This window comes from Lutra lutra, chromosome 9, assembly GCF_902655055.1.
Source record: "Lutra lutra chromosome 9, mLutLut1.2, whole genome shotgun sequence".
NCBI lineage: Eukaryota > Metazoa > Chordata > Mammalia > Carnivora > Mustelidae > Lutra > Lutra lutra.
The window spans coordinates 53809203-53836448 of NC_062286.1; the positions used below are offsets into that span (position 1 = coordinate 53809203).

The window sequence follows — 27246 nt, forward strand, 5'->3', positions numbered from 1 at the left end:
AAATGGAAAGAATTACTAGATATCTAGATTGGAAAATCTAATATGAATTTTAAATTATTTGGATATTCTTTGATGCAATAAATTTAGTCAGAAGTTTAGGGGAGAGGAAATCATCAAAAAATGTTGCAAAGGGACTAAGGTTTGTGCTACCCGTTATTACAGTTTAATACATAGACATGGTAACCAACAGGGTGGAACTAGCACAGGAAAAGACAGGCCCGCTGATAAAAGAAAGGAAAGTATAGAATAAAAAAGAATGTATTATCTAATAAAGGCTTCTTGCATCATTGGAGCAAAGGATGGATTAGTCTGAGGAATGACAAGAAACTTCATGTTGATGTCACATCTCATAGGTTGGAAGTGGCTGCCTGAGGTTCTAGGAGGGCTATGAGGCCTAGTCTCGGCTTTGAGAGGAGTTCTGTGTTTGATTAGAAATGTCTTCAGGGGGCACCTGGGTGGCTCAGTTGGTTAAAACCTCTGCCTTTAGCTCAGGTCATGATCCCAGGGTCCTGGGATCAAGCCCTGCATCTGGGCCCTCTGCTTAGCAGGGAGCCTGCTTCCTCCCTCTCTCTCTGCCTGCCTCTCTGCCTGCTTGTGATCTCTGTCTGTCAAATAAATAAATAAAATCTTAAAAAAAAAAAAGGTCTTCGGGGGCCCAGGACAGGGAAACTACACTCAGACCACATATTTGTCATTCCTAGATTATTCAATAAATATCATTGGGACACTAGCTAGCAATTGCCAGGAAAAACCACTAGCTTTTCCTATCATATACACCAAAATCAATTTCAAGTGGATTAGATTTAAAGGCAAAAAATATTAGAAGAAAGGACAATTTTTAAAAGTAATTATTGTGGTGAGGGAAGGACTTCCCAAGCGTGAGGCCTAAGACAGAAATCATAAAGTTAAAGATTGATCGAGTTAGCTACTTAATCATTAGAAACTTCTGTAGAACAGAAATTAAAGGGAAACTGGCAAGGCAGCTGGGTGGCTCAGTTGGTTGAGTGTCTGACTCTATCTTAGCTTGGTGCTTGATCTCAGGGTCATGAGGTTCAAGCCTCATGTTGGACTTTATGTTGGCTGGGTGTGGAGCCTACTTTAAAAAAAAAAAAGAAAGAAAAAGAAAGAAAGAAAGAAAGGAAAGAAAGAAACTGGCAAAAAAAAAAAAGAAACTGGCAAATTAGGAAAAAAAATGCAGTATACCTGATGAAGAGTTAATATTTTACTATATAATGAGGTCTTCAATTAATAAGAAAAATATGAAGACCCCAATAAAAGAAGGTGAAAAATATGTTACTAGGTTACTCACCAAAGGAGAAATGTAAATAGCTGAGAAACAACATTTTATTATAGTCACTGGTAATCTAAGGAATGAAAATTAACACAGTGCTGTGCCATTTTTTTTCCTCCACCTGCCAGACTGGCAAAAAAAATGTCTAGTGTGGTGAAGAATGTGGGAAACCATATTGAGAAAATCCCAGCTAATGGAGCCCAGTCACCTTGGACACAAAATCCACTTTGTAATGGTTTCTGATTAGTTTTTTCAGAGAGCAGTCAAGTTATTAAAGATTGCATTTACTGGAGAGATCTGAGAAAGTTGCGAAAGAAGATCTCTGTAGCTAAACTATAATTCTGTAAATTTGTGGTTAGCTAGAATATCCTGTCAGACTGTTTAGTTCTAGTTTCCTTTTCTTATTTTAAAATGTCTCTTCCTAAGAAATGTGTCATGAGTGCTTAGGCCATTGTCCCCTAATAAAGCTTTAACTTCTTGGATATCCAAATCCCTTGCTAAAATTTTGGGTGTAAATCAGCCCCACCTCAGGATAGATGAGACAGCCCCCTGCTGGGCACCACAGTGTTGGCGTGAGGCCAGGAGGCCCACCCACTTGAGTTGTCTCCTCGCCTGTGAGGGAACGGAAGATTCAACAAGTCTCCAGCCTTCTGAACAGGTGAGACCCACCTCTTGTCACACAAATGATAAAGCCTACCATTGTCACCTTGTTCAGGGTTGGCAGTTTTCTCCCAAGGGCATCTGTTTGGGAACTGTCCTGGGATTGTGACATCAAAGATCATTTTCATTCTGACTCAAATGTGATTTCACTCTCTTTGTGTAATACTCCAGTAATCAATAGAATATAAATAGGGAGATTTTGTTAATACTATAAAAATGCTGATCGGGTACATGCGGATGTCTTCCTGGGCCAAACAGGCATATTCACACACTGCTGGTAGGAGATTAGAGGACAATTTATTTGACTTTGGGCAAAAGGAAAGGATAAAACCAGTAAAAATACTGATAGTGGGGGCGGGGCCTGGCCAGTTCAGTCGGTAAAGCATGCCTCAAGGTCCTGGGTTCATGCTCCACATTGGGCATAGAGCTTTCTCAAAAAAGAAAAAAAAATACTGACAGGTATTTTTATATAAAAATAATAACTTTAAAAACTCTTGCACATCAAAAATATTTTCAGTGTTCATGACAAAGGACTAATATCCTCAGTATAAAGGGTGCTCTTACAATCATTAAGATAAAAGATGCCCATCTCAGGAAGGAAATGTGCAAAGGATACTGAGGCAATTTATAAGAGAAAAATATAAATTACAAAAATCATGAGAAAATTTTTCAACATTATTAGAAATTGAAGAATACAAATTAAAATCCCAGAGGGAGACTGCTTTTGGCTTAGCAAATTACAAATGTTAAAAACAAACAAACAGGGGCACCTGGGAGGCTCAAGGGGTTAAGCCTCTGCCTTCTGCTCAGGTCATGATCTCAGGGTCCTAAGATCAAGCCGGGCATGGGGCTCTCTGCTCAGCAGGGAGCCTGTTTCCCCTCTCTCTGCCTGCTTTTCTGCTCTGCCTGGTTGTGATCTCTCTCTCTCTGTCAAATAAATAAAATAAAAAATCTTAAAAAAACCAAACAAAGAGGATGCTGCCTAATGTTGATGAAGGTTCAGGGAAAAGGGCACGGTGGTAAGAGTATACTTTTGGTTAATTCTTTATATAGAGCAACATTTCACAGAGTGGTCAGGGACCCCTACGGTTCCTTGAGACTTACAGGGGTCTGAGAGGTCAAAATTATTTTCACGACAATACTAAAATGTTATTTGCCCTTTTCATTCCCATTCTCTCACTAGTGCAGAGTACAATTCTCCAGAGTCTAGATGAAGTGTGATGTCACAGTAGATTGATACAGAAGCAGATATGAGACTCCAGCATATTTTATTAAGCCAGACATTAAAGAGTTGCAAAAATGTAGAATGGCTACTTTTCTCACTAACTGTATTTTTTTATAAAGATTTTTATTTATTTATTTGACAGAGATATCACAAGTAGGCAGAGAGGCAGGCAGAGAGAGAGGAAGGGAAGCAGGATCCCTGTCGAGCAGAGAGTCCGACGCGGGGCTCGATCCCAGGACCCTAAGATCATGACCTGAGCCGAAGGCAGAGGCTTTAACCCACTGAGCCACCCAGGCGCCCCGTCACTAACTGTATTTTTGTTTCTTTTGGGGAATAGTTATTTTTTTAAATTAAAGATATATCATTTATGCTAGCATTTAATGGGTGCAATGTAGTTATTTTAAGACAAGTGAATATATAAATGTTTAACGTTTTTCTATGTTTTAATTTCTATGACAGGTAATAGGGATAGAAATAATCTAACAAAGCCTTTGCAGAAACTCAACTATTTTTTTTTTAAAGATTTTATTTATTTATTTGTCAGAGAGAGAGAGAGAGAGAGCGAGCACAGGCGGACAGAGTGGCAGGCAGAGGCAGAGGGAGAAGCAAGCTCCCCACAGAACAAGGAGCCGGATGTGGGACTCGATCCCAGGACTCTGGGATCATGACCTGAGCCGAAGGCAGCGGCTTAACCAACTGAGCCACCCAGGCGTCCCGAAACTCAACTATTTTTAAGAGTGTAAAGTGGTGGGGCACCTGGGTGGCTAAGTGGGTTAAAGCCTCTGCGTTCGGCTCAGGTCATGATCCCAGAGTCCTGGGATCAAGCCCTGCATCGGGCTCTCTGCCCAGCGGGGAACCTGCTTCCCCCCCCCCCCCCCCCCCGCCTGCCTCTCTGCCTACTTGTGATTTCTGTCTGTCAAATACATAAATAAAATCTTTAAAAAAAAAAAAAAAGAGTGTAGGGGCGCCTGGGTGGCTCAGTCATTAAGCATCTGCCGTTGGTTCAGGTCGTGATCCCGGCGTCCTGGGATTGAGCCCCGCATCGGGCTCCCAGCTCAGTGGGAAGCCTGCTTCTCCCTCTTCTATTCCCCCTGCTTGTGTTCCCTCTCTCGCTGTGTCTCTCTCTCTCTGTCAAATAAATAAAATCTTAAAAAAAAAAAAAAGTGTAAAGTGGTCCCAACACCAAAAAGTTTAAGAACTGCTACTCTAGAGCAAAGCAATTATATGCATCTAAAGCCTTGAAAATAGAGCTAGCCCCCCCTTTTAAAAAATGTATTTAATCTCAACACCGAACATGGGGCTCAAACTCACAACCCTGAGATCAGGAGTCACATGTTCTACTGACTGAACCAGCCAGGCACCCCATAGAACCACTCTGGGGTACCTGGGTGGCCCAGTTGTTTAAGCGTCTGCCTTCAGCTTAGGTCATGATCCCAGCGTCCTGCGATCGATTCTCACACTGGACTCTAGTTCCACATCGGACTCCCTGCTTAGTGGGAAGCCTACTTCTCCCTCTGCCTGCTGCTCCCCCTGCTTGTGCTCTTTCTCTATCTCTGACAAATAAATGAAAAAAAAATCTTAAAAAAAGAAAAAAAAGAAAAAAAGATAGCAAAATGTAAAAACAACTTAAATGTCTAACTAGGAGATTGGTTAAATAAATTATACCAATGTAATGGAATACTTATGACTAATAAAAATATGCTTCTATGAAATAGTGTTTATTGTAGTGAAAATGTTCATGATTTATTAAATTTAAACATAGGAAATAAGTTAAAAAAATAGGATATAAGGGAAGAGTAGGTTTTTCAACAAACAGGGCTGGGACAGCTGGATATCTATATGCAATAGAACTAATTAGGACCTCTACTCAAACCATACACAAAAATTAACTCAAAGTGGATCAAAGACCTAAGTCCAAGGTCATTAAGATTTATCCTTATGTTTTGAATTTTATTGTGTGAGAGCTGGAGCTGTAAGAAGAAAGCGTTAGCATAAATCTTCATGACCTTAGATTAATAAGCAGTGGTTTCTTAGACATTGACACCAGAAACACAACGATCAAAGAAAAAATAGATGAACTAGACTTCACCAACATTAAAAACTTCTGTAGCTCAAAGGAAACCATCAAGGAAGTTACGAGACAAAAGAAAAAAAAAATTTAAGAGACAACCCACAGAATGGGAGAAAATATTTGCAATCATCTACCAGATAAGAATTTAGCATACAGAATATATAAAGAACTCTTACAAATCAACAATAAAAAGACAACCCAATTTTTAAAATGGGCAGAATATTTGTGTGTGTGTGTGTGTGTGTGTGTTTTTAAGATTTTATTTCTTTATCTGATAGAGAGACAGCAAGAGCAGGAACACAAGCAGGGGGAGTGGGAGAGGGAGAGAAGTCTTCCTGCCTAGCAGGGAGCTCGATGTAGGACTTGATCCCAGGACCCTGCATGACCTGAGCCAAAGACAGACACTTAATGACTGAGCCACCTAGGCACCTTGGCAGCATATTTGAATAGACATTTCTCCAAAGAAGATAGTCAAATGACCAAATAAGCACAAGAAAAGATGCTCAATGAATGAAATGAAAATCATAAGGGAAATACAAATTAAAACCAAAATGAGGTACCACTTCATGCCTGGTAGAGTTACTACCAAAAAAAAAAAAAAAAAAAGCATTAGTAAGAAGTTTGAAAAATTGGAAACCTCATACTCTGATGGTGGGAATTAAAACGGTATTGCCATTGCAGAAAACAGTTCGGCCATTCCTCAAAAGTTAAACATAGAGTTACCCTATGACCCAGCAATTTTACTCCTAGGTATACACCCAAGAGAAGTCAAAACATATGTCCCCATAAAAACTTGTACACAAGTGTTCATAACAGCATTATTCATAATAGCCAAAAAATGGAAACAACCCAAATTGTGTATTAACTGATGAGTGGATAAACAAAATGTGATCTAGTTATACAATGGAATATATTCAGCCAAAAAAAGTAATGAAGTACTGATACATGTTACAACACGGACGAGCCTTGAAAACATTATGTTAAGTGAAAGAAGCCAGTCACAATAGGCCACATGTTGTATGTATGATTCTACTTATATGAGATGTGTGGACAAGCAAATTCATAGAGTCAGAAAGTAGATCATTGGTTGCCAGGACTGGGTTGGATGGAGTGGGTGAGGAATGAGCAGTGACTGGTCATGGGTATGGGTTTCTTTTTGAGGTGATAACAATGTCTGGCAGAAGATAGTCGTGATGATTGTACAACTTTGTGAATATACTAAAAACTACTAAATTCACACTTTAAAATGGTGGATTTTATGGTATCTAAATGATACCTCAATTTAATAAAAAGAAAAATAGCATACAAATTAGTCTGTATTGTATGATCCCATTTTACTTTATTATTATTATTTTTTAGAGAAATGAGTATGATCCCATTTTATTTTTTTATTTTTTAAAGATTTTTTTTTTTTTTTAAATTTATTTGACAGAGAGAGAGATCACAAGTAGGCAGAGAGGCAGGCAGAGAGAGAGAGAGGAGGAAGCAGGCTCCCTGCCGAGCAGAGAGCCCGATGCGGGGCTCGATCCCAGGACCTGGGATCATGACCTGAGCTGAAGGCAGAGGCCTTAACCCACTGAGCCACCCAGGCGCCCCTTTTTTAAAGATTTTATTTTATTTTTTTGACAGACAGAGATCACAAGTAGGCAGAGAGGCAGACAGAGAGAAAGGGGGAAGCAGGCTCCCTGCTGAGCAGGGAGCCTGATTCGGGGCTCGATCCCAGGATCATGACCTGAGCTGAAGGCAGAGGCTTTAACCCACTGAGCCACCCAGGTGCCCCTGTGATTCCATTTTTAAAAAGAGTAGCATATATATGCTACTTTAAAAGAATACTATATAGGTTACCCAAAATGCCAAGCTGGGCCTTGCTGCAAGCCCAGAACATGCTTTTAAAATTTATTTTATTTTTGGGGGTGCCTGGGTGGCTCAGTCGGTTAAGTGTCTGACTTTGGCTCAGGTCATGATCTCCCCACTTAGCAGGGAATCTGCTTCTTTCTCTCCCTCTGCCCCTTCCCCTGCTCATGTTCTCTGTCTTTCAAATAAATAAAATCTTGAAAAAAATTTTTTTAATTAATTTGCTTTTTAATTGAAATATAGCTGACTATAGAAAAACAATTTTTAAGTTTATTTATTTATTTATTTATTTATTTTAGAAATCTCTACACCCAACGTGGGGCTCAAATTTACACCCCTGAGATCAAGAGTCACATGCTCTTCTGACTGAGCCAGCTGGGTGCCCCTAGAAAATGCTTTTTGAAGTAGAGGTGAACTTATAAATGAAGGCATAGGTTTTCACGTTCATGGAGGTACATTTAAGAAAGTGTGTCTTCTCCCTGTGGGTGAACTGCTCAGGGAATAACTGATTTGATTTCTTCTACCACCCAAGAGTAACTAATGGGGTAGTGTGTCTGCTGTCACTAAAGTACCCCACTAAGGTATACTTAGCCTGGTGGCAGTTGTCTGAAGGGCTAATTTGCCGTTGGGAGAAGGGGTCAGCTAGCTACCCTCTCACTACTTCAGTAGACATGGGTCCAGGGGGCTCTCAGAGAGAGCCAGAGCCCTCTCATAAAGCCCTAGTTCTTAGGACATAAGAGCAGGGAAAGAAAAGGGGGGCTTGGGTCTGCCTAGGGGACTGTGTCTATATGTAGCCTTCTCTTGTGTGTACCCCCTGCCTTCCTCTCTATTGTCCTTGCCTCCTCACCATAACATCTAAAGGTGACAGCACCTTCTGGGAGATTCAGAGTAGATCTTCCTGGTAGTTCCTTCCATCTGCTTCCTCTTCAACCAAGCTCCTATGAGTGGTTACCCAAAATGCCAAGCTGGGCCTTGTTGCAGCCAGTTGTTGCCTTTTTTTTTTTTTTTTTTTTTTTTTAAGTTAACTTCTGTTTTTCTCTCTTAAGAGTGTTTACAGAAGGTCTGTGTGTCAGAAGTCCGCCCTGTGGCAGGACGCAGAAGCAGGGATGGGAGCCCACAAAGGCAGTATTATTTCCCAAGGCAGCCAGAGAATTGTGGATATTATCTTATTCATTCTTCCCAGATAGAAGACAGAGACCCAGAACCTAGAAGGATCCAGAAAGCCCCAAAAAGCTTGTCCAAGATCACCCATGGAGTGGATGCCAAAGTCAGGAGTAGAACTCAGCTCTCCTGATCCACAGCAGAGTATAATTTTCCTTTCAGAATGTTCATGCTCAAGGCCAGAAGCCCCAGTTAGGTGTCCCAGAACCCCAGGCAGGTAACAAAGAGGACAGCCAGGGTCAGAAATTATGAAGAAACCATTATTTCCCAGATGCAAGGATGCCCAAACAGAAGGACACTGGGGAACTACAAGTCATTCTGTAGGAGAGGCTGAAGGCAGAGCCAAGGGACTAGCAGGTCTTGTACTGGTGAGGCTGGTGGAAAGAGATCCTGAAGGGTCCATGAGCTATGCTAAGAAGTTTGGATTTTCTCTTGTAGACCATGCGTGGAGGAGGTACTTGATGGCCTTTAAGTAGGGGAGTGATGTGGTCGGATTGGAATTTTAGGAAGGCCCCTCAGGTGGCCAAGCCAGGCAAGGTGGCCAGAGGACTTGGCAGTGGAAGGCTTCTCTGGTGGTGACTATTTATATGTCTGGCTAGGTGCTGTCTCATTGGCAGGAGGTGACAGGCCCAGTGATGCTGGACAGTATGTGGCTCACTACTAAGGGAAGCTAAGAGTAGCAGGGAGTGAGGTTGGTTCAACTCACAAACCTCAAGCTCTTTTTGTTTGTTTGTTTTTTTGTTTTAAAACTCAGGCTCTTAAACACTGCTTACTGTCCAGGTGACAGAAGCTGCTCTCACAGTGATCCCAAGAGTGGTGATTCATGTCCCAGCGGCTGGTGGGGGTGGGGTGCGTGGTGGGTTGGGGGGGTACATGTGTGTAGGTTGAGTGGGGTGAGAGAGGGGACTGGGGGTTGGGGGATGACTAGCCTTCCAAACACGTGGGACAACTCCCGTGGCCTGACACAGCAGGTACTTGTCGACCTGTTCCATCTTCTCAACTGTGGCAGCGGTTGTGGCCCAAAAGCTGATGGCCCGAATGGGGCTGCAGCAGGAAACACACCAACTGTAGAGGGGGCTTATCGATTTCCAGGCCTCAATCCAGAAGAGGATGGGGCACCCTCAAGCTGCCCCAAAGAGAGAAGAGAAGAGTCCTGAAATGTAACTCTGATAGGAGAGGGAACAAAATGAATTAAATTCTAATAGTCATCCTGGCCTGGCATCTGATTTTCACTGCTCCAAGACCCTCTTCTATCCATAATCGGTTTTTTCCCACATAATCCATTTTTTTTTTTTTAAGTTTTATTTAAGTAATCTTGAGGCACCTGGGTAGCTTACTCAGTTACTCAGCATCAGACTCTTGATCTCGGCTCAGGTTTCCATCTCAGGGTCATGAGTTCAAGCCCGGCTCTGGGCTCCATGCTGGGTGTGGGGCCTACTAAATAGAACAAGGACGACAACAATACCCCTCCCCCCCAAAAAACCACAACAAAAACAGCAAAACAAACATAGTAATCTCCACACCCAATGTGGGGCTCAAACTCATGACCCAGAGATCAAGAGTCACACACTCCTCTAACTGAGCCAACCAGAGACCCCTCCATAGTCCTTTCTTACCTAGCTTTTAAATTTTCTTTTTAAAGATTTTTATTTATTTATTTGACAGAGAGAGATCACAAGTAGGCAGAGAGGCAGGCAGAGAGAGAAAGGAGGAAGCAGGCTCCCTGCCGAGCAGAGAGCCCGATGCAGGACTCGATCCCAGGACCCTGAGATCATGACCTGAGCCGAAGGCAGAGGCCTAACCCACTGAGCTCCCCAGGCGCCCTCTTACCTAGCTTTTATTTGCAACTTCCCATTGGTTCCTTATTATCTGCCTTTAGTGACAGTCCTTTCAAAAACAACAACCCTCCCCACCAAAGTCTTTTATCCAGTCCTCCCTCACTCAGGTTACTGTCCTATTTTTCTCTCTCCTTTGCACCCTCAAGGGTTTGAGCCATTTAGTCTCCAGTCTCCACTTTCTTGCCTCCAGGCTGTCCTCTCTTGGTGTAATCTGGCTTCCTCCTATCACTCTTCTGAAATTCTGCTCCCCAAGATACCCATGACTTTGGAAGTGTCTCCCCCGGTATCCCCTTAAAGTGGTCTCTGAAAATGACTGGGTGGAAGGAATTAAAACAAGAACAACAAAAACTATTAGAAATTAGATTTCAATTTATCATAACTGTTAATATTTAATTTTTTTTAGATTTTATTTATTTGAGGGTGAGCGAGCACATGTGTGCACACGAGCAGCAGGGAGGGACAGAGAGGGAGAGGGAGAAGCAGACTCCCTCCCAGACTCCAATGTGGGACTTGATCCCAGGACCCGAGGATCATAACCTGAGCAGAAGGCAGACGCTTAACCGACCAAGCCACCCAGGCACCTCTTAATTTTGTTTTCTTACATAATATTTAGAATTACATTTGTATATAGTTTGTAAATAAGCATGACTAAAATACATGTATGTAATTTATAAACGAATGTGTAATAGTGTATATGCTTAAGACTTTTTACTGAAGGGGAGCACTTAAAGAAAATTTTTGAAGCCCACTGGTTTTCAGGATAAAGCTCAAACCCTTTATTATGGCATTCAAGGCTGTTTTAGCCTCAGTTGATTGTGGCTTCCTCCACCTTCCCTTACCTTTCTATTATGTACTGTGCTTTTAACTATAATTAGCGACTACTACGCATCTTCCAGTTGTACCAAAACATTAAATTTTAGTTCAAAGTATTTTGCACAAATGTTCAATTCTGTTAAACCTCTCTGTAGCATTGTTGTCCTCCGTCAACTTTGAAACTTTCCTCCTTGACTCCTCTCAAGGACACTATCCTGGTTTTTCTCCTGCTGTTTTGCCTACTGCTTCTTCATCAGGGACATCTGTATTCATTTTACAGATACTTACTGAGCTCCTGTTAATATATTATGATGACAGGCATTAGAGCTACCGTGGTGAACACGGAGACGAGGTCCATTACCCTAAAACTCAGTCTCTAGCCCCTTCCTCTCACTTACCTGTCTCCCTATGATTCTGACTTCCCTTCAGTTTGTCTATTTCTAGCTACCTGTTGACTATTTCTCCCTGCAAATAGTCATATCACTATTTCTGAACTCACTGCTCCCCTCGTTCTAGCTTACTCTAGCCTCCACATTCAGTTTCGATCTCCCTTGCTTTGGCTCTTTTCTACATGTATTCCTAGTAATACTATACTGTCCTATTCCCAGTAATACTACTGTTATTAGAATCCGCTTGAGGCCATGTTCTGGCTGCTCTTCTTGACTTCAGTCCATCCAAGTTGCCCTTCATCCTCTGCCTTGCTGCCTAACTCATTATTTTACAAATTATGGCCAGCTTTGCTTTTGAAAGGGTGGGAGGGGAAAGGGGTTGAGGACAATTGGAGGTCTGCTTTTTACAGGGCATTTGAACCCCTTCACCCAGCAAATTTTAGGGACTCCGCAAAAACCATTTGGCCTGGGTTTGACGTTTCAACTTATTCACTCCTGCCCTACTTCATGCAAACTTGGTTTATGCTCATTATCTCCAGGAGACAACCCAGTTTTCACTAGGTCCTCCTTTACCTGTCCTGGCCCCTTAGTCCAACTGTCCTCTCTCAGCTTGTCATTTAGAACACATTGTTCTTTTAAGCATGTCTTTTCTGTCCAAAGACACTGTGGACAGAAATGGACCTTTGGCTTTCTGCAGTATGAAGTATACTTAAGTCTACTACGTTGTAAGCACTGCTCTGCTTTACAAACATGCTCATTTTTTTTTTCACAAGCCCGAGATGTGTACTTTTAACACCTCCATGTTATACAGAGGTTAAATAATTTGCCCAAGGCCACAAGTAAGAGGCAGAACTCAAATTTGAACTCAGGTTTAACTCATGAAATTAGGTTCCCTTCAGTGACTTGCCTGCCTGACTCCACAGTGGGTGGGTGTGAAGTGCATGGTAGACCCCAGGCTTACCTCCAGGGCCTCTCGGAAGCAGGTCTGTACCTCAGAAAAAAGCAGATACCCTGTAGAGAGTAAGCCTCAACAGATATTTATTGCATGTAATACTCCCCTCTCACAGGAGTTCCTCTTTGCTGTTAGTGGATCTCCCACAGTGCCTGGGGTTTGAACTAAGCACTTTTGGCACCTAATTGTCCATTGTCTTGAATTGCCTTTTTCTAGTGTCTTTGCCTAATCATAGAGAATTTTTCTTCTTTCATCAAGTCCAGTCTACTCCAACTGGTTGGTGTGGACATGAGGTTATTAGGCCTTCACAGCAAGATCTTCCTAATCCACTGGTAAAGATAATCAGTGGCACTTAAATCTAAGAACCTTTTGTTAAAAATGCAGTTTCCTGATTAGATTTGGGGGGTGGGGCCCAGGAACCTGCATTTTTACCACCACATTCTTAGGCTACAATCAGTGGATCCAGCTACACTCCTGCCTGTGACGGCTGCCCCGTTTAGGCAGGATTATTTTCTTGTATAATGACTTCTCTAACATTGCACACAGCTGAAGAATTAGAAGCTGGGCTTCTTTTGTTTCTGGTTTCACCACTTGGAAGGTGTAATAACATCCTCTGACAGGCTGCTTGCCACAGGTGCATGCTTGCCACGTGCACCCGACTGGTACCATCCCCCGTTCAGTCCTGGGGGCCCCAAACCCCTCCATCCCTACCACCACCCCGCCCTCGCCCTCTTCCAAATCCTCAAACCCACCCTTGACCCTTTCCCTTCCCCCACCTCAGCCCCTCCCTCCAGCCCCCGCCCAGCCCTTTTCCCTCCCCCACCTCTCCTCTGGGTAACCCCCCCAGGCTCCTCCCACCTTAGAACATTTTTTTTTGTTCCTAAGTTTCCCCAGTGAGATTGGGTTGGGGGGAGGGGCTGGCTGGTCGGGAGGACACACTGCCATTCATTAGGGTTCCTACGGAAGGGGCTACTTTCTCCATCTCAGAAAACCCTTGTTTTCTACCAGAGAAATGGGCAGAGGCCTCTCTCTGGAACTTGGCTGGAGGGATGTCACTCTCCGGTAAAGACCCTCCGTCTGCAAATACCCCAAAGCAGGCCCAGCCTGCCGTGTTCCTTTGTTGGGACAGAAAGGGTATGGAATCTTACCGATAGGTGAAAAGGGCTAGAGAACACGAAGGATGGGCCCACCCTTCTTCCTACAAAGGCCTAACGCTAAAAGGGAAGGGGAAAAAAAACCACCAACAAAGAGTTTAAGATAGTAGTCCCAGCTTTTTCAAATATGAAGCATTTTTTAACCAATCCATTTTTTAATTTTTAAATTCTTGACATTACAGAACTAAACTGAAATTTATTAACATTCCACTCTTACATTTCTTATCGACAAACAGAAATAAAATTCATGAGCCAAAAACCCAAACAAAACTAAAAACAGGGAAAAGCTTATAAAACTAAATATGGATCCCAGCATTAACAGCTGAACAGAGAATGTGATTTTTAAATTCTTAGCGGATGATAAAGTTGTGTAGAAACTGAACACTTACAAATTATTTAAAACCTGGAATCACTGACCAGAAATTACACAGTTGGATCATGGGAAAACAGCAGAAAGGGGTTTTAAGTGAACCTACACTGTTCTAGCTGCACCCCATGCCCTTCTCGGAGGAAAGCCTGGCATTGATTAGATACTGGGCCAGACTAATACTGGCAGCAGAACCAGTGATAGTAACCTGCCTACCAGAGGAGCCTTCCACGGGATTGGCAATTTTGATCTGGGCCCCGGACATCTGGCGGATCTCATTAATGTTGGCGCCTTGGCGCCCGATTATGCAGCCAATTAAGTTATTTGGAATGGTGAGTTCATGGGTGGTTTGAGTAGATGCATCCAAACTTGCCCAATAGCCTTTCACCTCTGGAGAGCTGGAGTCAATTCCGGCGAATCCGGTCCCGCCGTGCATCATGGCAAAGTGAGACTGTTGTCTTGCCACCTGGTTCAGCTTGGCCAGATCGAGCGGAGAAATGGTGTGTTGTCCTTGAATCGAGTAGGCATCTAGAGGTGGTCCCTCCAGGTCATGGGTAGCATGGGGGTAGCCCGCAGCGTCGCTGCACCGATCTTGGCCGCCCGCGCAGATGACTGGAGAGCTGGCCGGCATGGGCTGGTACGGAATGGTCATGACTCTCCCTTGCGGAGACTGGGAGAGCGTCTCCAGCATGACCAGGCAGATCTGCTTGACACACTCGGTGACAGACTGCGGCACGCCAGCAATGGTGATGGCCCGCTCAGTGGAGTTGGGTAGCATATCCCCAGCCACCTGGACCTGGGCCCCCGTACTCTCGCGGATCTCTTTGATCTTACACCCGCCTTTCCCAATCAGGGAGCCGCACTGGGTGGCCGGCACCACCAGCCTCAGGGTGACCGGGGGCCTGCTGGCCGCCGTGCTGTTGGTCATGGAGCTGTTGATATCTTCTTCCAGCTTATCGATGATCATAGCGAAGGCCTTAAAGATGGCATTGGTAGGGCCGGTCAGAGTGATGATTCTCTCCGGACAATTCCCCTCCGAGATGTTGATCCGCGCGCCACTCTCCTCGCGGATCCTCTTAACCGACTCCCCTTTCTTCCCAATGATGCTTCCTACTTCCTTTCCGTGCATAAGCAGCCGAATGGTGAGAGTCACATTTAGTCCACTTTCAGTCACACCGGCATCCATGGCGAGCGGCGGGCGGCGTTCGGGGGAGTTGGGCTCGTTACGTGGTCAAGTCTTTGGTGGCTGGCGGGGGGAGGGGAGGTGTAGGCCCAAAACTGCCGGCGCGAGGCGAGCGAGGGCCGCGGGAGCGAGCGGGCGCGGGCGGGAGGCCGCGGCGTCGTCGCAGGGGCAGGCGGCGGCGGCGGAGGGGGCGAGCGGGGCCGGGAGCGGCGGGCGGGCGGGTGGGCGAGGGCGCGGCGGTGGCGACTCCGGCGGCAGCCTCGGCGGTCTGGGCGGGGCGGGAAGCCCGCTTTCAACCCCGCGTACCCTCTGACCCCGGAAGTACTTGCCGCGCAGGACCCCTTGAAAAAAAATGAGGACCCGTCTTTTTTAGGTCACAAGATTGCGCCAACCTCCACATGGTAGTTTTTAAAAACTCTTTTTAACAGCCTAGCGTTGAACATAAAGCCCCGATGGGCAGACGCTGTGAGCCCGGCAAGGTTTTAAAACAACGTGGATTTTATTAACTCAAGCGGCACTGGCAAATGTTTTGAAATGTTAGTGTTGTGAATGGGGCTGAAACATTATTTTCCCGCCTTGCAAAAGGGGTTTGGAAGCGGAGCGACACGGGCAGCCCCGGCAGTAACTGCAGGCGGCAGCTGGGACGCCGCGGATTTAAAACGTGCGCGTGAGGCGGCTAGAGCGCGTGCGCGAGGGTGTGGGGAGACGGGAGGGGCAGCGGCGGTCTTCCGGGGGGGAGGGGCGGCGAGGCGAGGCTTGTAGGGCGGGTGCGCGCGCGCGAGCGCGCGCGAGCAGGCACGTGGGGCCCCTTCGTCCCCGGTGCCCGGGCGCCCCGCGCCAGCCCCCACCCTTGCCCCGGTCCCCCAGCGGCGGCCGGTGAGGAAAAAGACCGAAATCCTCCCTACTGCCGCCCAAGTTGCGGCTCTGCAGTTGATTTCTGGGGAGTGCTGGAAACATGGCCATAAAAAAAGAATGGCGTCCATTTACATAATGCTTTGTTTGCATTTTGCAAGTTTCTTTCGGTTGAATCTAGAGAAACCCCATCTCCTAGTGTCTTTTTAGTCGTGGCAGTCTTGTCAGACATTTAAGACAATGGTGTGCCTTTTGGGGACCGCATTTATTTAGGGGTCCCGAGTAGTGCGGGGGAGGGTTCTTGCGATTTTCCCCACGCCGTTTAAGCTCCCTCTTTGCCTTTCTCCCCTTGGCGCAGACGCCGCGCCCCGCTTTCTTTGGGGGCGGCCCCTGTCGGGCCCCGCCATCTTGGAAGGCCTTTCTTGCAGTTCGCCATCGCACGTTCCTCTCGCTAAAGAAAAGTCGTTTGGGTGGCTCGTGTACGTTTATTTCTGTCCGTTTCTCTTTACTTCGGCTAAGCCAGACAGAGGAGGCACCCAGACAGACGTGTGCGCAACGTGCTTTAGAATCCCGCAGGGAAAGAGGCTAACGTGGCGGTCCCTCCGCCCCCCCCTTTCCTTCCCCACGGGGTGGCCGCCATGTTTCCAGAACACAAAATGGCGACACGTGTCCTGGATTTGTCGCCAACGAGAAATTGGGGTCGATCCGAAAGCTCCAGAATGCCCCCACCCCCATCCCGTGCGTCTTGGCTGGAGCCTTCCCCTCGTAGCGAGTGCTCTGCCCACCCGGGTCCAAACCTCAAATGCCGAATTTTAATGCATTTCCTCCATTAATTTAAAATGGAAACGTTTATTAACTAAAAAATGAAGGCATAATACTGAGTTCTCGTTAGTTTTTAATTTAATACTGAGTAATGAGGGGCAGTACCAGTGGTTAATTTGGGCCCCCCAGTACCGAAGCATTTAGGAATTGCTGCTTTAAGAAATGAGATAGAAAGTTACTGATTTTCTAGATTTTTATCTCAGGCTGGTGTGCTGGAGAGACCAAGAAATGGTCTTATAAAACAACTTAAAAAAAAAAAAAGATAATTTCCATAAAGCCATTCAGACACCAGTGACCTTTTTCAGAGGGCATCTGGCTGGTGAACCTCAGTTTACCCACACCTGGCATTCACTTTCAGTGTGGAGGGACAGAGACAAATGTTACTGTGCATTTACCAGTGCCAGATGCTGTGCTATCATTTTACTGCATACTATCTTTAATTTTTACAATGATCTTCTGAGGTAGGTGTTACCTCTCTCTCTCTTTTTTAACAGATGAATTCACTTAGGCCCAGAGAGATGAAGTGACTAATTCAAGGTCACACAGTGTGGAGGATGGAATCCCGATCTTCTGATTTCCTTATTGGTGAGCACATTTTCAAATTTTTATGTAAGTTATGGTTTTAGAATTCAAGTGCTATTTCGATGTTTAGGTGAGCTTGTCATTTAAAGGAACCCCTCAGGTAACCTTTTGGTGCATAGTTACCCCCAGTTTGTATCTGGGGATTCCCAGTTTTTCCTGGTGTGAGCTATATCTGTAAGAGGCTCAAATGCTATTTTTTTTAATGAGGTGTTTGGGTGACGATAGGGAGGGGGAAATGATTCAGCCCTACCCAAAGGCTGAAGTATCCGTCAGCCCAGCCTTGTCTGTGGCACATTTAAATCTACCTGGCTCTGTGGGAGCGAGCAGTTTCTGTGTGTGACTCACTAGCTTCCTTCAGCTAAGCATGGGCATGACTTCTGCCTTCCTCACCCCAATATCCTAATCAAGTAAAAATAAATAATTTGACTTTGGCACCAAGTCTCCATTTCTCTGCAAATACTGAGAGAGCATGACACTGTTAGGTAAATCGTAAGTCTGTGAACTCTTCAGTTTAATGTAACAAATAAATTGTAGGCCAAACAAGGAATATGTATGTGCCTGAATAGGGCTCTACATGCGCGTATGTTAGAGATGGAGAGAAGGGCTTTTTGCTTCTTTTAACTTATGTTAGTGCCCTATATCATAGTTTCTGAAGTGCTTTTGCATTACCATATATAATTCTACAAACAACTTTGGTAGGTGGGTATGTCATAGCAACAATGACAGTAATGGCACTATGCCAGGCACTGTTTGAAGCTTTATTCTGTATGATAATTGAGTGGCTTTCATATTTTTTTATTTTAAATATTTTATTTCTAAGTAATCTCTACCCCCAGCATGGGGCTTGGACTCACAACCCCACGATCGAGATTGCATACTCCACCGACTGAGCCAACCAGGTTTCCCAACAGTTTTAAAAGCAAACCACCATAAGAGCTAAATTTTACAAAATAACTCATATATGCACACATATATGGAACAAAATCTTTGCAGAACAATACTTGTTCTTATAATGTGCGGTATACTCTGATAGTTTCTATTCTTTAACATGAAATAAAAAGGCACATCAAAACTAAAATGATGAGAAACCCATTATTAGATTGTGACCAAAATGATTAATATACACATTTAATCCTCACAAAACCTGTGATGGGGGTGATGTTAATTTCCATTTTGCAGAGATACAGAGGGGTGAAGGATTTTGTCCAAGGCACAGTTATTAAGTAGGAAAATAGGGATTTGAATCTAGGCAATCTGAATCCAGAGTCTGTATATTTACCACTATGTAAGATGTGGTTTCTGCAGAGGACCTTGTCTTATAGGAGAGACAGAATTGTTTGGGGAATTAAAATTATTAGTAAATATTAAAAACTGAGGAGACAAAAAGAGAAATTATATATAATTAGGAATTATATCTTTTTTTTTTTTTAAAGATTATTTATTTATTTATTTGACAGAGAGAGAGCACAAGCAGGTAGAGAGGCAGGCAGAGAGAGAGGAGGAAGCAGGCTCCCTGCTGAGCAGAGAGCCTGATTCGGGGCTCAATCCCAGGACCCTGAGATCATGACCTGAGCCGAAGGCAGCGGCTTAACCCACTGAGCCACCCAGGCGCCCCAGGAATTATATCTTGATTCAAACTATTCTGCTTCTCTAAATCTGCCACATATTTATTTTCCCTAAAGAAAATTGTATACATCGGGTCTTTCTTCCCAAGACTGCCTGTTTTAAACCGTTTTTGCCTGAAATTTTCCATTAGTTTTTTCTTATCTGAGTACCTCTAGGATTCTACCTTCTCCTGCCCCTCAATAAAGATTTCCCCTTCCCAGCTCTCAGCCTCTTTGTTTCCCCTAGAGTCCTACAAACCCTCTTTGCCTGCATAGGCCATATTAGCTGTTGATTAAATTGTAATGTGTCTTGTTGTTGATAGTGTGTTTGTACAGGCTACGTGCTGTGGATGACCCGGAAATCTGGTAAAGAGGGCACTGGACTTGGGAATCTGTGGCTCTGGCTGCCAGCTTTAGCTCTGCCACTGTCTAGCTTTGAGAAGTTTACAACCCAATTCAAAACTGGGCTTTGGTTTTCCCATTTGTAAAACAAGAGATTAAATGATGTCTTCTAATTCTGTCTAGGGAGCAATGATATTTGATGATCTTGGTTCTTTATCTCTGGAGGAGGGGAGGGTTATGTAAATATAACTTATGGTAAATTCTCCACTCCCTTCCCCAGACCTGCACTATCTTGTGGATATATAAGTGAATTCCACACCACCCATTTTACAGATGAAGCCACTAAGATATGGAACAATTGACTAAATAGTCACTGCCCCACCCCTGGAGCCTCATGCATGACTCTTCTCGTATTTGAATGACTGCAGGTTAGTTAAGGAGTTTAATGAGGTTGTGAAGGTGAGTCAGGCCTAGACTTTGGAAATTTAACCACAGGATTTATATTCCATTCAGAGGAAGGATTTTTGCTTCTTTTTACTTCACATTGGCGTGTTTCGTGAAGTAATTTTTTTTTTTTAAAGATTTTTATTTATTTATTTGACAGAGAGAAATCACAAGTAAGCAGAGAGGCAGGCAGAGAGAGAGGAGGAAGCAGGCTCCCTGCTGAGCAGAAAGCCCGATGTGGGGCTCAAACCCAGGACCTGGGATCATGACCTGAGCCGAAGGCAGTGGCTTAGCCCACTGAGCCACCCAGGCGCCCCTCGTGAAGTAATTTTTGAAGTGATTTCATGTTAATCATCACAGACAACTTTGCCAGGAAAGTATTATTATGCCCATTTTTATGGAAGAGCCATCTATGGATCAGAAGGGTGAAGTGACTTGCCCAAGGTTGCACAGCTTGTCAGAACCTGAGCTGGGTCTCTTGAATGTTGGTTGTGTCTTGTTCCTCTTCTTGGCTTCTGATGCTTTGACACATGGAATAATTTTATCTTTAACTCAAAAGCTTTCAATCTAGTTTTTATTCTTCTGTCCTAGAGCAGCCAGTTCACTTACGTTAGGTTCCTGATTTTTTTGGTTTAAGAAAACCTCTTTCGGGGCGCCTGGGTGGCTCAGTGGGTTAAAGCCTCTGCCTTCTGCTCAGGTCATGGTCCCAGGGTCCTGGGATCGAGCCCCGCATAGGGCTCTCTGCTTAGCAGGGAGCCTGCTTCCTCCTCTCTCTCTCTGCCTGCCTCTCTGACTACTTGTGATCTCTGTCAAATAAATAAATAAAATCTTAAAAAAAAAAGAAAAGAAAAGAAAACCTCTTTCTCTTTTTCTCTAATGTTTACATTTATGGGTTTGGGGAGTGGTGGGAATTATTCCTCTGGAGACTCTGGAGGCAGGGACCACATTTTTTCCCCTTAATCTACCTGGTCCAGCAAGTATACGATAGCTTTTTAAATTTGCCCTACCAACATGCCACATTTTTTTTTTCTGTCTTTTTAAAAAATTTTTTTTATTTTTTTATTACTTTTCAGTGTACTATAGAATTCATCGCTTATGCACCACACCCAGTGCTCCATGCAATACGTGCCCTCCACAATACCCACCACCAGGCTGGCCCAACTTCCCACCCCCTGCCCCTTCAAAACCCTCAGATTGTTTTTCAGAGTCCATAGTCTCTCATGGTTCATCTCCCCCTCCAATTTCCCTCAACTCCCTTCTCCTCTCCATCTCCCCATGTCCTCCGTGTTATTTCTTAGGCTCCACAAGTAAGTGAAACCATATGATAATTGACTCTGTGCTTGACTTATTTCATTCAGCATAATCTCCTCCAGTTCCATCCATGTTGATACAAAAGTTGGGTATTCATCCTTTCTGATGGAGGCATAATACTCCATAGTGTATATGGACCACATTTTCCTTATCCATTCATCCCTTGAAGGGCATCTTGGTTCTTTCCACAGTTTGGCGACTGTGGCCATTGCTGCTGTGAACATTGGGGTACAGATGGCCCTTCTTTTCACTACATCTGTATCTTTGGGGTAAATACCCAGTATTGCAATTGCAGGGTCATAGGGAAGGTAACATGCAGCATTTTTTTTTTTTTTTTTTTTGTCAGAGAGAGAGAGAGGGAGAAAGCAAGCACAGGTAGACAGAGTGGTAGGCAGAGGCAGAGGGAGAAGCAGGCTTCCTGCCGAGCAAGGAGCCCGATGTGGGACTCGATCCCAGGACGCCGGGATCATGACCTGAGCCGAAGGCAGCCGCTTAACCAACTGAGCCACCCAGGCGTCCTGACATGCAGCATTTTTAAAAAAAAAAAACATAATTTCTTTTTTTCTTACTCCTTTAGAATTTGCTTCTCATTTTTCTTTTATTTCAAATTATAGTAAATTGGGGCTCATGGGTGGCTCAGTTGTTAAGCTTCTGCCTTAGGCTCAGGTCATGATTCTAGGGTCCTGGGATTGAGCCCCGCATTGGGCTCCCTTCTCAGCGGGAAGCCTGCTTCTCCCTCTCCCACTACCCCTGCTTGCGTTCCCTCTCTCGCTGTGTCTTTCTCTGTCTAATAAATAAAATCTTAAAAAATAAAATGAAATTATAGTAAATTGTGAGGGCCTTGACCCTATCACTTTCTGCGATACTACAGAGTATAGCTTAAGGAGTATTTGTAAATATATGTATTTTAATGACATTTACCCCTTTATTAATTTATTTAAAAGGTGTTACTTATTTTAGAGAGAGAAAGCAGGAAAACATAGAGATTGAGAGGGAGAAATGGACTCCCCACTGAGCAGGGAGCCCAGTGTAGGGCTTAATCTCTGGACCCTGAGATCATGACCTGAGCTGAAGGCAGATCTTCCTTCCCTTTCCCTTTCTCTTTTTTCTTTTCTTTTCTTTTCTTTCTTTGTTTCTCTCTCTCTCTTTCTTTCAGATTTTATTTATTTATTTGACAGAGGGAGAGAGAAGGCACGAGCAGGCAGAGTGGGAGATGGAAAACCAGGCTCTCTGCTGAGCAAGGAGCCTGATGGCAGGGTTCAATCCCAGGATCCTGGGATCATGACCTAAGCCGAAGGCAGATACTTAACGGACTGAGCCATCCAGGTGCCCCACTATCTTTTCTTTTATTTATTTATTTTTTAAATAAGATTTATTTATTTATTTTAGAGGGAGAGATAGAGCACACCCATGCACAAAGTGGGGGTGGAGTGGGCAGAGGGAGAGGGAGAGAGAGTCTTACGCAGACTCTGTGCTGAGTGCAGAGCCCAACTTGGGGCTCGATCTCATGACTCTCAGATCATGACCGGAGCTGAAATCAAGAGTCAGATGTTTAGATGCCACCCAGGTGCCCCTAGCCTAAGAAATATTTTTTACCCATTTTATGGATTGTAACAAGAGTAATAATATTAATCTCATATACTGATGATCTTGGCTGCTGTTATGGGGTTATTACTGGGTTTTCTCAGAAACATAAAAAATATATTGATGTGCTTTATACAAGTGCCCAGGAGGTACAGCAACATTCTTGTCGTAAGTTCTCCTAGTTGGGGAAAGTAATGTCCATGGATTCCTCAGGGTTACTCTGACTGAAATAAGGCATGGAGAAGGGAGTGCAGAGAAAAGTTAAAAGAAAAATGAGAACAGAATACAAATGCAAAGTATAGAAAGTAAGGAAGGAAAAAAGGTAAGAAAAGGAAAGAGAAAAGACTAGGGCAGAAGGAAGAGAAGTAGACAGGATTGTTGGAAGAGATGTGAAGAAAACAATTCAGAAGTCCATTGGGCCCTCGTGTGGTGTGGGAAGCATAGGCTGCTGTCTTGCACCAAGAAAGAGCAGCTGATACGACAACTCCTGAGCACCATGTCTCTTTTTTATCCTCTCTTCCCAATGACAGGTTGGGAAAATTGCTTTGCTTTTGCTCTCAACTGGGGATGTAATTAAGATGCTGGTAATTTTTTTTTTTTTAAAGATTTTATTTATTTATTTGACAGACAGAGATCACAGGTAGGCAGAGAGGCAGGCAGAGAGGCAGGCAGAGAGAGGAAGGGAAGCAGGCTCCCTGCTGAGCAGAGAGCCCGATGTGGGGCTCGATCCCAGGACCCTGGGATCATGACCTGAGCCGAAGGCAGAGGCTTTAACCCGCTGAGCCACCCAGGCGCCCCAGATGCTGGTAATTTTAATATTAGCCTCAGATCAGTTGGTATATCAAGGAAAATGTGCTACAAAGATCACTTCAAGTATTCTAGGTCAAAATTGATCTTATTCATTCAGTCAGCAAATAAGTTTTTTTCTTTTCTTAATTTTCTTTTCTTTTCTTTTTCACGTTAACTCAACTCCCAGCATGGGGCTTGAACTCAGGACCCTGAGCTCAAGAGTCTCATACTCTACCGACCTAGCCAGCCAGGCACTCCAGTCAGCAAATACTTACTGATTGCTTGATACGTCCCAAACACTGAGGATGCAGAAATGAATGAGATCCTGTCCTTGCCTTCAAGATGTTTGTGACCAGGAGAGCGACACTGACAAGTAAACAGATTCACAGTATAGTACATTACTATTTTAGAATATGAGTAAGCAGAGGATGCTATGGGCTTAGAAGAGGGTCCTTGATTCAGCCTTAGAGGGGATCCAGAAAGGCTACCTAGAGAAGTTGGCATTCAGGCTGAGTCCCAGGTTAGCAAATTGTAGGGTGGAGGGCAGGAAAAGAGAACTCTTGAGAAGGAAACAAAGGCCTAAAGGCTGAGTGTGTACAGTCCATTCAGAAGTTGAAGACATTTCAGAAAGGATGCTTGCATGATCTAGTGTTTGGTGATGATTGTTCTGCTACTTGGGAAGTGTACGTTATCGAGACTTGATTGTGCTTACATACAGAAAGGTTAAGTCTTATTTTGTAGCAGTAATTCTCATTTAAGATGTAGACATCAGGGGCGCCTGGGTGGCTCAGTGGGTTAAGCCGCTGCCTTCAGCTCAGGTCATGATCCCAGGTCCTGGGTTCAAGCCCCACGTCGGGCTTTCTGCTCAGCAGGGAGCCTGCTTCCTCCTCTCTCTCTGCCTGCCTCTCTGTCTACTTGTGATTTCTCTCTGTCAAATAAATAAATAAAATCTTAAAAAAAAAAAAAAAAAAAGATGTAGACATCAGAAATTGTATTTCTGGTCTAGAGATCCGAAAGAGAAAATGTAAGTAAAGCAGTTTTTGAATTAGCAAATGATTGTTCACCCTCTGTGAGTAAAGGAAAGAAGATACAGGGCATAGTATATCCCTTTCTTATCCAAGTTTTGGACATGGGTTGTGTTCTGCTTTGTTTTCAAAGGGGTGTGTGTGTGTGTGTGTGTGTGTGTGTAAATTTATGGTTTTCGTTTAGGTGGTTAGGATGTTTGAGTTAGGAAGGAGGGAAAGGAGTTCAAGAATAACTGCTACTTTATGGCAGAACAAAAGAAATACATTTAAATAGCACATTTCTCTGATCCCACCTACTGAGCACAAGCAAGACTTAGTTGGGAACTTTGTTTCAGAGACACAGTTAATTCAACCAGACAAAGCATTTGTTCAGCATTATTTGCTGTGTAAAATCTGTTGTGTCTGGATTAAGCACATTGATTTTTGGTTTTTTGTTTTTTTGAGACATGGTTATAGCTGCATTAAATAAAAACCTTATGTGTATTCATTGGACAATACTGGGATTTTACCTGGATTAAAATTTAAAAAGTACTGTGTGGAATAGGGAAGAACGTGCTTAGAAAGTAGCACACAGATTCTGTGGTCATTTCTCAGTCATCTTGACCTCTCTGTAGCACCTGACACTCCCTCCTTGCACTTTAGTTTCATTTGGCTTCTACAACGCCACTCCCTTGGTTTTCCCCTGTCTCATTGGCCCCTCCTTCTCAACTCCATCCCCCTTTTTTGGCCTCTCATCCGCAGCCCCCTTTTGTTTTGTTTTGTTTTGTTTTGTTTTGTTTTTATTTGACAGACAGAGATCACAAGTAGACAGAGAGGCAGGCAGAGAGAGGGAGGGAAGCAGGCTCCCTGCCGAGCAGAGAGCCCGATGCAGGACTCGATCCCAGGACCCCGAGATCATGACCTGAGCCTAAGGCAGCGGCTTAACCCACTGAGCCACCCAGGCGCCCCCGCAGCCCCCTTTTTGAATCCTTCTTATCTTCTTAGCCTCTAATGATGGAGTACTCGGATCAGTCCGTGCATCTCTTCTCTGTTTACACTCATTCCCTAGGTGTTCTCTTTCAAGACTTTAAATGCGATTTGTACTCTGACAATTCTCAAGTGTATATCATCAGCTTGGATGTCTTCCCCTGAACTTAAGACTCTCTTATCTGACTGCCTGCAGGATATCATCTCCACTTGGTTATTTAATAGCTTCTTGAGCTTAACATATTCAGCAAATTAATTTTGAAACTTCTCTCAAATGTGTACCTCCGGGAGCTACCCGTTGGCTCAGGCATTTGGGCATCTGGCTCTTGGTTTCAGCTCAGGTCATGATCCCCTGGGTCATAAGATGGAGCCGTGTGTCAGGCTTCATGCTCAGTGGGGAGTCTGCTTGAGGATTCTGTCTCTCTATCCCTTCTTCTACTGGAGCACTCTCTCTCTCTCAAATAAATAAATAAATCTTCAAATGTGTACCTCTGCCAGTTCCTCCCCATTTTAGTTTCAGTTGTATTGAATATATGGAGGACTCTCCCTTGACTCCGTTCTTTTCTTTTTAAAGTTTTAATTTATTTATTTGACAGAGAGAGAGTGAGAGAGCACAACCTAGGGGGAGCAGCAGAGGGAGAGGGAGAAGCAGGCTCCCTGCTCCCTGATGCAGGGCTCAATCCCAGGACCCTGGGATCATGATCTCAGCGAAGGCAGATGCTTAATTGACTGAGCCACTGAAAAAGGTGCCCTGGCTCTGTTCTTTTTCTTACTTTCCTCATATAGTCCTCTAGCAGGTCCTGTAAGTTCTACCTTAAAAAACATCCAGGATTTGAACACTTCTTACTGCCTTACCTGCTACTTTTGGAATAGGCTTCCCTTGGTCTAACCTGAACAGTGATCCTGTTAAGTGTCTATCAAATCATGCCACTCCTCTGCTGAGAAGTGTCATCTGGGTCCCACCCATGTTAAAAATTAAAGTCCTTACAGTGGTCTAGGAGGCCACATAGGATCTTCAGCAGCACTCTTGAGGCTGCTCCTGACATCATCTACCACATTCCCCTTGTGCTCTGGACACTTCGGTCTCCTTGAAGTTGCTCCAACATGCCAAGCCTTGGACTTCTGTAGTTGTATTCTTTCCTGGAATACTTCTTCCAGTTACCAGTATGCCTCCTCCCTTACCTCCTTCAGGTTTCTGCTTTGTTGTCTAGTTTGTAAAGCATTCCTTGACTTCACTATTTAAAGTAAAACCATCTCCTGCTCTCTGCCTTCACCGTTCCCTTTCCCTACTTAATTTTTTTTCCATAGACGTTATTACTGGTTTTTTTTTTTTTTTTTATAATTTTTCTTTTTTTTTTTTTTTTTTAAAGATTTTTTTAAATTTTTATTTATTTGACAGAGAGAGATCACAAGCAGACAGAGAGGCAGGCAGAGAGAGAGAAGGAAGCAGGCTCCCTGCCGAGCAGAGAGCCCGATGTGGGACTCGATCCCAGGACCCTGAGATCATGACCTGAGCCGAAGGCAGCGGCTTAACCCACTGAGCCACCCAGGCGCCCCGTTATTACTGTTTGATGTACTATTCATTCATTATTCATATAGTTATTGAGCTACTACTATGTGCCACGCACTGTTCTAGAGATTCTCTCTACCATAGTTTGTTTATTATTGGTCACCTGCCACTGAAATGTAAATTTCATGATAGCTAGGACTTTGTTTTGCTTGTTGCTATATCACCATCTCCTAGAATAGTGCCTAGCACTTGGGAGTTGAATGAATATGTTTTTTAAATTAATGTATGGGGTTATGTGGCAGATAATGAGGGGAAGATCTGTATGAATAACATATTGTTTCTGCCTTCAAGTGACGCAGTCTAAAAAATGTTTTGATCTGAATAGTGCTGTGTTCTCTAACAGGATAAAGTGATACACCATTTTGAAATTGGGGAGGTAAGGACGGGTTTGCAAGGA

The 27246-nt window shown here is 44.0% G+C and overlaps 1 protein-coding gene and 1 long non-coding RNA gene across 2 annotated transcripts in view; one reads left to right on the plus strand and one right to left on the minus strand.

The window, feature by feature from the left end:
• Nucleotides 1-13505: 13505 nt before the first annotated feature.
• Nucleotides 13506-15173, minus strand: PCBP1 (poly(rC) binding protein 1). The gene has a single exon (XM_047744524.1). The coding sequence runs from the start codon at nucleotides 14959-14961 to the stop codon at nucleotides 13891-13893; it is 1071 nt and encodes a 356-aa protein (XP_047600480.1). The 5' UTR covers nucleotides 14962-15173; the 3' UTR covers nucleotides 13506-13890.
• A 669-nt stretch (nucleotides 15174-15842) lies between these two features.
• LOC125108551 (uncharacterized) overlaps nucleotides 15843-27246 on the plus strand; it is a 37272-nt gene continuing 25868 nt past the window's right edge. Inside the window, exons 1-2 of the long non-coding RNA XR_007129946.1 lie at nucleotides 15843-16289; nucleotides 17127-17217. This is a non-coding gene — a long non-coding RNA (uncharacterized LOC125108551). The remainder of the gene's footprint in view (nucleotides 16290-17126; nucleotides 17218-27246) is intronic.

Excerpts from the sequence above, each read along its gene's own strand:
- PCBP1 (XM_047744524.1), bottom strand. The coding sequence starts at position 14,961 with ATGGATGCCGGTGTGACTGAAAGTGGACTAAATGTGACTCTCACCATT.